Source organism: Acomys russatus, chromosome 28 (assembly GCF_903995435.1).
Source record: "Acomys russatus chromosome 28, mAcoRus1.1, whole genome shotgun sequence".
NCBI classification, from domain to species: domain Eukaryota; kingdom Metazoa; phylum Chordata; class Mammalia; order Rodentia; family Muridae; genus Acomys; species Acomys russatus.
Genome location: NC_067164.1, coordinates 14,174,760 through 14,185,154, shown reverse-complemented (window position 1 = coordinate 14,185,154; position 10,395 = coordinate 14,174,760). Strand labels below are relative to the sequence as shown.

The following is a 10,395-nucleotide window of genomic DNA, read 5'->3' as shown; positions in this document are numbered from 1 at the left end:
CAAACGAAACGCCAGGGATATGTGAAAGAAACGGGGAGTATAATGCTCAAAGTAAAAGCGGTCAGTGGAAAAGACCCACAGACAATCTGAACATTGAAGTCAGCAGACATAAACAAAAATAGCTGAAATAAAACTAAGGGATTGACAAGAATATGTAAACACATAGAAGTAGTAACTTCAAAACAGAAGACACACAAATGGCCATTAGGCATAAAAAATTAACACAGACATAAAACTGCATAGTAAAATCATAATGTGGGGCTGGATAGCCTGCTTGGACACAGAGTAGGGGTGGAGCATGTCCAAATCCCAGAAAGCTCCTTCTGAGTTAGGCAGGAGTAGGATCACTCCCCACTAGCCCTGCTCCCCCATCTTTGCCTCCAAGAGGAGGTCCTAGAGCTTGGTAGCCAGTTTAAATTTCCTTTCTCCTTATAAGGCCATGTCGGGCAGTGTCTGGTATTCCTTCTTATGCAAATGAGGCACCCCCCAGCACCCCAGCTCTGGCCAATGGTGTTCACTCATCCCAAGAGCCCCTCCCCACCTCTCCAGCCTCTGGGCATCCCTCCCATATTTTGTTTAAAAATTGGGTACTTGATAGAGTGTGTTCTAGGTTGTATTCTCAGTACTTAATTTGAATTTCATCATGTACCCTTAAAAATGCATTTGTGAAAGGTTGGTTAAAAGTTTGGGAACTCAATCCTCTTAGCTGCTGAGCAGCTGGGTTTTATTACGTAAACCTCTCCTACTTCTCCAGTATTTGTCATGTCTGATGGTAAGAGTTCAGTTAAGCTCCATGAATTACATTCCTTAATTCCATTAACTCGGGGCAAAGAACACAGAACAAAAGTAGATTGTTACTGGGTTGCTCTTCTATAGAGCAAGTTGCAGATTGCAGAGTTGTAACAATATTAAGGGTAGAAGCAGCTAAGAGCCTACAAAAAATGGTTGACAATAGAACCTAGAACACCACGTTTATTTAAGCAGCATAATAGCTATTAATAAATGAACTCATTCATCTTTCCTTTAACGTATGAAGATTCACATACATCTACCAATGAACATGCAAGCCATATTAAATGCCAAATTTCCCATTTTCTGCTAATTTTTGCTGTGGGTCTGGAGTTGAAAAAAGAAGTCGAAAGTATTTTTAGGTTCACGTGTGAAAGAGAGGAAAGTAACTCCTGAGTACTTGTGTGTTATTTTAATAAGCACTTTTAGGATTTCTAAAATTCATTTCTCATTCTGTCCTATTTAAAAATGAGGACAGAGACTCGGGTTTAAGTCACATCGTGAGGACCCAGATGAGATGCAATCCAAAATCTATGTCTCAGAGTCTGTAGGTTGCTATCTCCTCAAACAAGCATGCATCTTCCCTTTTTTTTTTTTTTTCATTCAGCACCCATCTTTCTATGTAGTTGTGGTATACTAATAACATACGTGCCTGTTTCAAAACCGCTTTGGAGGGCTAAGTGTAGTGGTGTACACCTTTCATGCCAGAACTCAGAGGCAAGTCTGGTAGATTTCTATGGGTTCAAGGCCAGCCTAGGTTACCTACTAAGGTACAGGACAGTCAAGGCTGTAAATTGAGACCCTATCTCAAACAAAACAAAACAAAACAAAACAAACAAACAAACAAAAAAAACCAAAGCAAAACAGAACAAAGCAAAACAAGTTTTATTTTCATGGAGAATTAATCATAAGCAAGCTGACAGATTGAGTCAGGGAGAAATGATCAGATATTGACATAAAAAAAGCAGACACATAGTTTAATCTTGCCAATACCAATCACCACACTCATCATAAATCTATTGATTAGTAAATATTTATTCTCTAGAACGACACCATTTTAGAGATGTATTTTATTAATACAGTTATCGATTTGCTATTATGAGCTTGTGTGTGTGTGTGTGTGTGTGTGTGTGTGTGTGCCAGCTTTTCATTATGATCAAGTTTAAATTTATTATAAAATGCTGTAAGAAGGCATGGTATTTTGGTTAAATATGACTTATGAGCTTTATTTTCCGTGTTTGTTATTTTCCAGATTATATACTAATAGAATCTTTGAGGGGAAAACCAGTGTTATAAAGATAAGACATATTACATGATGTATTCTTTTTTTGTGACATGAAGAGCATAATATTTTTATAAGTAAAGAAATGAGACTAGTGAAGAAGCTTTATATCATTACACAGATTCTTATTAGCATCAAAGAAGAAAATAATCTTTAAAAGACAGCCAAGGTACCATCACATCTTCTCTCCTGAAAGTAAGACAGAACAGCATGTCAGTACTAGTAGTTTCCTTTGATTAAAATTGTCTATCTATTTTGGAAATTGTTCAGTAAAGAAACAAAAACATCTCACTGGCTGTTTTATGTTGACCAAAGTTCGCACTGTACTGTAGTAGTTTTGAAAATTTGGCAAAATAAATTGCATGGATTTGCACAATAAAAATAGCACACCAGAGAGGGCCTTTTCTGACGAGGTACCGAAGCTCTTCACTGCTGACTGTGTTTGTATAGAACTGCATAGTGCTGCTTCTTTCATAGAAGGAAGTGTCAGAATAGGCTCATAAGAAATCCACAACAGAAAAAGCTGGATGTGGTGGCACACGCCTTTAATCCCAGCACTCGGGAGGCAGAGGCAAGCTGATCGCTGTGAGTTTGAGGCCAGCCTGGTCTACAAGGTAAGTCCAGGATAGCCAAGGCTACACAGAGAAACCCTGTCTCAAAAAACAAAAAAAAAAAAACCAAACAAACAAAAAAGAAATCCGCAACACTTTATCTGTTAATTTGCTCTTAAAGTAGCTTGCATGCCTTTTTATGTGTTTTTATTTGCAGTATAATTTCCATGATGACTTTCTAATAAACTAATGCCATAGCTTCAGTAGCCTCCCAACTTGATTTAGACAGACAATTCACCATGTCTATATTTAGTATATAATTAATTAATTTTGAAACCATCCTGTCATTATACAATTAGTTTATTATTTTTAGTGTATGTAAAACAGATAAGGGAATGTTGGCATTATCACAATGTTTAGCTTACAAAGAGAAAAGATGACTTGAGAGGAATCAATATAGATAGCATGCAATTTTTTTCTTTTTTAAATATAGAAACAATATATTCAGTATTTATATGAGGCCTACCAAGTTTACAGTTTAGGCAGGTGATGTAAAAAAGTTAATTTTGATTTTTAAATCCAAGAAAATCTCAAAAATTGGTATGGTCTTTGCAGGTAGATATAAAAACGAACTTGTCCTTTCATAATCATTATGATACGAATTATTCATTAATTTTCTAATGACTTTTTTTTCTTTTAGGAATTGTCACGGTATTGAAGGCATATCTTCAGCAAGAATACCTACCAAAAATACCTACTCACAGACTTCTTAGTGATTTAGACAACGTGTTATGGTTCTTTTAGGCTATCAGTCTTGGCCTAGTGAGAAAGAACATTATAAGGAGCTTGTGTCAAACTAAAATCAAATTATGCCCTGACACATTGATTTTAAATAATTGTTAACTGTTTTACGCAGAGTTAAGGCCACATATTATACTACTTAATGCCTATATTGCAATGTCTGACCCTATAAGTTATCACTTAGACCATAGACAACAATTTATTTTATAAAGTGATTCTTTTTTTTGTTCACTCTACCTTCTGTTCTGGAAGTACTGGGGCAATAGTCGGATCTATTCCAGAAGTGAAAAAATTGTCCGTGCTAGGGTTTGGTGAAGCTGAAGGCATGAGAACCCCTGCATTGTCATGCTTGAAGGTGATCGGTTCTCTCTGTGGATACAGTGGCCCTCCTTCTGCTGGCTGGAGAACACAAGAATGGAACAAAGTGATTACAGCTTCAAGTAGAGGATTAAAATGGAGAAGAAAATGAGGCTGAATGAGAGAGGGGCACATTTTTGTCTTCTTTAGCCCCTAAGATGTCTTAGAAGGGTTGTGATGTTTTACACAGATGGTTGTACATTAATAACTACTTTTAATTTATTCGTTGAGAATAAATCAAATGCATACATGTGTGCAATGTGTTATGATTCTAGACCCACCATAGTTTTCCCTTCTAACTTCCTCTGGAGTCTCTTAGCACATCTCCCTCTCAAACTTCTGGCCTTCTTCCTCCTTCTCCTCTTCCTTCCTCTTTAAAAAAACATATATCCACTGCATTCAGTTATTAATGTTATTATACACATTGGTGTGGATCACCCATGGGTTAAACATCAGTGACTACACCACCAGAGAGCAATGGCTTTCTCTTTTCAAGTCACCATCAACTGCCAATAGCCCTCAGCTTTTAAACATGGTGCACCAAAGAGTTTCTGGAAAAAGACTCTCAGTAAATATTTGAGAAACTGTATGATTTAGATCTTGACGGACAAAGATTACAAGGGGGAACATAAAAAATTGTTGATGTAATGGTGTTTAAATGAAAATAAATGCTACTGGAGGATCTTATGGGTTCTCCCAGGTTGATTTCCAGTTGCTGCACAAGCTGTGTTTGGATTCTTACCATCCCAGGAGTTTCAGGAGCTGTGCCTACAAAGGCGTCAAAAGCTGGGTGCTGCTGTCCTCCTGGTACAGCCTGAAGAGACAGAACATTAAGGATGTCTAAATCAGTGGTGGATCGTTACACGTTCTTCTGTCAACCAAAGCACTCAAGCACTCTTCGGCGTCTTAAGTTGAGAGCTTAGATTTGAGAAAGAGGAAAAAAGGGGTCATGGGTGGCCAAGCACTGTTCTGAAGCTGGGTTCTGTTTCGGTCTGTAAAACACCGACCCTAGGGAAGGGCGCTTCTGAGCATGATGGAGTTTAAAAGGTGTGGCTTCATAGTGCTATCTAAAGGGAAGCCTAAGAGACAGTGCAAGTGTCCGCACATAGTGGCTCCTGCTAATGATGTGCTCCCCAGTTACAGCCAAGAGACAGTGCAAGTGTCCGCACATCGTGGCTCCTGCTAATGACGTGCTCCCCAGTTACAGCCTCAGACTTGTTCCTTTATCTGTTGTCTCTTTGAGAACCACCCCCCCCAAGACACTCAGATACCCCCACTTCTGGAGCATGCCTATTGCAGGGCTGGGTACTACTTGACTGTTTGCTTTCCAAACCGCCCAATGCAAGTCCTGCACATGTGAGGACTCTTTCTACGGTAGCTTACTTGTGTTCTCATAGCAGTGTGTGGGTAATTCTGACCTCATCCATCTACAAGTGTTTCTCTGGTATGTTTTGTCTGAAAGGTACCCCTGTGTTTAATAGAGAAGCAAATAGTTCCAAGTGTAATTTTAGAAATAAAATTATATGCATTTACTCACAGGCTCTGCTTGCTGTGGTATGTATCCAAACTGATTATAGAATGGTATCTGCCAGAATTTTGAAAAAAGGCATTAGATTTATTGTGATGATTTTTGTCATAAATTTATGAGAAATGATTACATAAATTTACATATCTTTTACATTAACTAAATGCTTTTGAATGTACATATTTTAGTTGATAAAAAATTATGCTACATGTCAAGATATCTTTTAATACTGTATTGTGGGAGACCTGAATTTACATTAAAATTCTCAGAATTTGTGGTGGTATATTTACAAAGTTGAGCATATGGTTATTAAATTGTATCTTAAGTTCTAGTGGGCACAAGTATTTTTAACTGCAATCTTTCATACTTTGGCATTTTAATAAAAAGCATATATGTGATAAATGCTTGTAGATTCTGAATGTGAGAAAAATCAAATTCAGAGGAAAAAAAAAATCAGTTTTGGACCTGGTTTAGTAGAACCATTTGCTGGCTCCATTCCTTATAATTACAGGCTTAGTGCACCACCACATTAGTCTAGGTGAGACACTGTGTCCTCTACTGTGAGGTCAAGAAGTTGAGAACATGCACTAAACAGTCTCAGTTCTTCCTTACAAAGGGAAATGAACCCATTCTGAAATTGAACCACAGATTAAAACCAACCCTTCAGAGTACCTGTTCCTCAAACAGCTGCTGCCCGGTTTGCTGTGGTGGTGATGTGACAGTCAGCTGAGGTTGTTCCCAGGGCAGGAGCATGTAAACAGGGTAGTACTGAGGCACCTATTCATGAACACAGAAGTACACAAGAGAGCCCATTCGATCAGGATGAGTGATAGCTTTCACTCTTTCAATGTTAGTAATACTTTAAAGCTGGTATTACGGGTAGGAACTACCAGTCCAAGCAGAAGTTTTACAAAGCATAACAGTTTTTACACTGTTTACCAGATTGAGAAACAACTTGAACCCAGCATAATACAGGGCTTCATTTGTAAGAATATACGGTCAAACAAGTTACGACATTGCAGATTCAGCTAAGTGAAGGAAGCATCTTGGAAATGTTATATGTAGGATATATATATATATATATATGTTTTTTTAATTTTATTTTATTAGTTTATTCATATTACATCTCAATGGTTATCCCCTCCCTTGTATCTTTCCATTCCTCCCTCCCTCCCATTTTCCCCTTACTCCCCTCCCCTATGACTGTGACCGAGGGGGACTTCCTCCCCCTGTATATATATCTTATATGTAGGTTAACACGTAAACATCTCAGGAGAGAAGGGTCTATGTAGTATGTAAAATTCTGATAACCCTCATTCTACAAGACATGATATTAGAAGTTCTGTCATAGTGAATGAAAAAGAGATTAAATACTTTAAAATTTTTCATTTGGTTAAACTAATTCTTGGGCGAGGGAGAGGGCTCAGAGATTAAGAGCAGTGGCTGCTCCCATAGAGGACCCAGGTTTGGTTGCCAGCACATACATGGTGGCTCACAACTGTCAGTAATTCAGTTCTAAGGCATCCCAGTTGCCTCTTCTGATTTCTTCAGGTCCTGTCTACATGTGGTACACATATATACACATAGGTAGGACACGCACAGGCAGGAAGACATCTACAGATACTCTTGTACATTTTTGAATATTGAATAAAACCTAGGAAGAGATAACAAATACAAGCACTACCACCTATACTGTCATATACTGGCTTCTGATTATAGGCCTCTATGTGTTTGCATATAGAGAATATGTGAAAAATAAGAAGCATGGAACATGAATACATTTTTAATGCTGTTTCATGTTTTGTATCGTAATGATTATATTAGATACAGCACTAGAGATGAGTGCAACCATGTTTTGGAATGAATACAATCTGACTAATTGGGTTTTTTCTTGGCCAAGAGTAGAAATCACCCATTAAGCCTTCAGAACCTAACAATGTTTGTCTGGCCAAGGTGGGTTTTGATATCTTAGGCTTAAGGCAGGGCTTAGGCATTTGTAATTTTAGAAATGGCCCACAAAGCTTTTGAGGTAGAGCTACTAGGTTAGTGGTTAAAAAGGGGGTAGGGGATTGGCTTCTAAAAGCTATTTAGCTCACTGGGTTAAGATACTTAATCTTATTAAAACTATGTTTCCTGGTCCTTAAAATGAAGTAATTGTATTTGTCACATATCTTACTCTCTACATACTTAAGATATACAGTGAGATAATGTCTAGAACTGTATTATTATGTAAAGGGGCTGGGAGTGAAACTAATTGCGTAATTATAGAAAGGCCAAGTGCCGTAACTCTGTTTGAACATGTCAGTGGTCTTCATGTGGATAACAATTTATATATAGCCGGTTCCATTGACCCCAAGGTATTATACAACTAATTATCCTAAAATCATCAGGGTTTTCCATGTTTGCATAATGAATTTAATAGTTAATCTTAATTTAAATATTTTATGACTGAAGGGATATGATCATTTAACTATAATGTGGAGTCAAATCATACACACTGCAGACAAGAGACTGGGCAAGCTTCCAGTGGATTTTGTAACAGACCCATAATGTGTTAATGTTATTTATGATAATAAATATTCTAATAGTAATGTGTGTTATTTATAACTACACACCAGATATCAATGCAGCATCTTAAAAAACAAAATTTGGGAGGGTAAGAAGTCAGCTCATGGTATTACTCTTTAGTTGTTGCCCAGTGTTGGCACTTAAAGACATTGAAGACATGCGATTGGCCTTCCTGGACTCATTCACTTGTGGCACAGTGATGCCATAGGTATTCAAGGGTCCTAGAGACCCTTTGGGCTGCCTGTTCTGAAAGGATCAAATAAGCCCCGCATCCGCAGATGCCTAGAGGCCACTTGTGGTGTCTCTAGAGAGTGGTGCGTGGTTCACCTTTGAAAGCCCTGACACTGGAGACCTGGGGGAGCAACAGTAAGTGCTCTGGAGAGTGCAGTGAGCCACTTCTGCCTTGGTCACAGCATTCTTTTCCCTCACCTGTGCTTGATCTTGAGGCACTTTGAAGGGAACCACATAGGACATCTGAAGAAAAAAAAAATACCCAGAAAGCCATGTAACTAAATCCTTCTCAACCTGTTACAATTCTTGAACTATTTTCCATAGAGCTAGCTTCCCATGTATCGTTTGCATTAGTTAATATCCCACTGACATTTGTTGTCTATATATTGTTTTTAACTCCTGATTACTGACTATATTTTAGGGCAATTGATTATAATGTTTTTTTTTTTTAATGTCAAAATAGGAACTATATAGAGATACTAATAGTGATGGTTGAAACAGCATAGGAGAAAACTTAATAAGCCTCCCATTATATTTCAAAGCTAATTCACCATAACTTTTGTTTTCTGTCTTACAGAAGCAAGATGGAAGAAGCCTGACTTACAAGGTTAGTGCCCTGTTGGGTCTGTGGTGCTGTCTGCGCCTGTGACAGTTCTGGTTGACCAGCCTGGCCTCCTTGGACAACCCCAACCTGTCTTGAGAAAGGATTTGGGAAAAGGCCAGCAAAGCTCTCTAGTGTTGACAGTGGGAGCTGTGGGCGTCCTGAGACCTGAGCCTGCTGCTGCTGCTGCTGCAGAAACCCAGGGAAGGCAGGAATCCAGGAGTTAAATGCACCCTGTGAATAGCAAAGACAGAAAGAATATAGTACACTTTTGTGTTAAAAGAAGAACTTTGACTCAAGCCTGAGCAAGAAAGACAAAAAAAATAGATAGTTTATACATTTGATGTTTTATGAGAAGACTGCGTTTCAACTGCTTATAAACATCACAGATTATGAATTTTTTCAAGTGCTGAGAAGTCTGGAACACAGAGGGATAAAAGAACATACATTTCTGCAGGCATTTGACTGGATTAAAAAGTTCCGCCCCTCCCCCACAATTCTTGCAGTTGGCTAGACGTGGCTTGGTTTCAAATAGCTAACCATCTCAAAGACCAGCAAAATTACTACCCGGTGTAGGTCAAATTTGTAACAAATATAAGTGGGTGCATGCTGTTTTCATCTCATCCCATAAGAAATGCTCACTAGGAATACAGTCCTTTGGAAATGGATATGTACATAGCAGTACCTGAAATTGCAGTGGCAAAAGTTGACCATTATTAAGATTCAGTAGTAACTAGAAAAAGAGAGACGACATGGAAACAAGATGATGATGCATCCCGGACCGTTTTCTACAGACAAAGCACAAGGCAGCCTCCAGTTCGAAGGGACACACTACTCCCACCAGGACTGCCCTAAACTATAGTGACGAGAGGTGAGAGTTGAAGCCAAGGTTCGGGTTTACCAATGCCACCCCTTGTATTAATTAGATCACATGGTGTCAGCTCCTCCCAGTGGTATGAGTGTTTTATATGCTTACACATCTGTATTTAATAATACCCACATTAGGTAAGATTGGAACAAAGTTTACAGATGACACAGTTGTATCTGTGTTTGGATAGCTTACGATTACCCGGGGAGGACAAACACCCTTCTACAAGCTGCCCGGTAGACAAAGCAACCATGCAACTCAGAAATATGTTTGGAAAGTTTACGACCTAAGTGGGCTGGTTGCAGGCTTTTTAATCTCTTCCCAGTGTGTTTTCACTTATGGAATACAGGAGAATGTCTTAATTACTTAAACTAACCTCATGACTGTTGCTAGCAGACAACAGACGCTGTGAGACAAGCTAAAAAAAAAAAAAAAAAAAAAAAGGAGAAGAAAAAGAAAAAAGAAAAATGGTGAAGAAAGGAATTGCATAGGTTTACATGGTGAAAGCAAAGGCACCATGACTTACTTACCGGGGCTGATGATGTAACTCCTATGAGTCCAAGAAGAATTATAATTTTCATTTTCAGATGATATACCTACACAATGAATTACAATATTACTTAGCACCAAAAGATACTCTTTGCTTAAAATTACATGACAAAAATAAAGGCATGGCAAAAGTCATCAGATGGCACTGTCTAATCCAAGCCGTAGGTGAGTAGGTTCCTCAGTATTTACTTATGTTTTATGGCTCCCAATAGAAAAGTTATCTTTGTGACTGTTTTCTCTCAATGTAGATGTTTATTGGGAAATGCTGTCTGC

The 10,395-nt window shown here is 38.3% G+C and overlaps 1 protein-coding gene across 1 annotated transcript; it reads right to left on the bottom strand.

Annotated features, from left to right (window-relative positions):
- Window positions 1-3,411: 3,411 nt before the first annotated feature.
- Odam (odontogenic, ameloblast associated) lies at window positions 3,412-10,154 on the bottom strand. Its single transcript, XM_051170354.1, has 10 exons — window positions 10,104-10,154; window positions 9,950-9,991; window positions 9,391-9,438; window positions 8,709-8,939; window positions 8,303-8,347; window positions 5,978-6,082; window positions 5,318-5,365; window positions 4,523-4,594; window positions 3,661-3,822; window positions 3,412-3,441 (listed from the first exon to the last, which is right to left on the bottom strand). The coding sequence occupies exons 1-10, from the start codon at window positions 10,152-10,154 to the stop codon at window positions 3,412-3,414; spliced, it is 834 nt and encodes a 277-aa protein (XP_051026311.1).
- Between the last annotated feature and the right edge of the window lie 241 nt (window positions 10,155-10,395).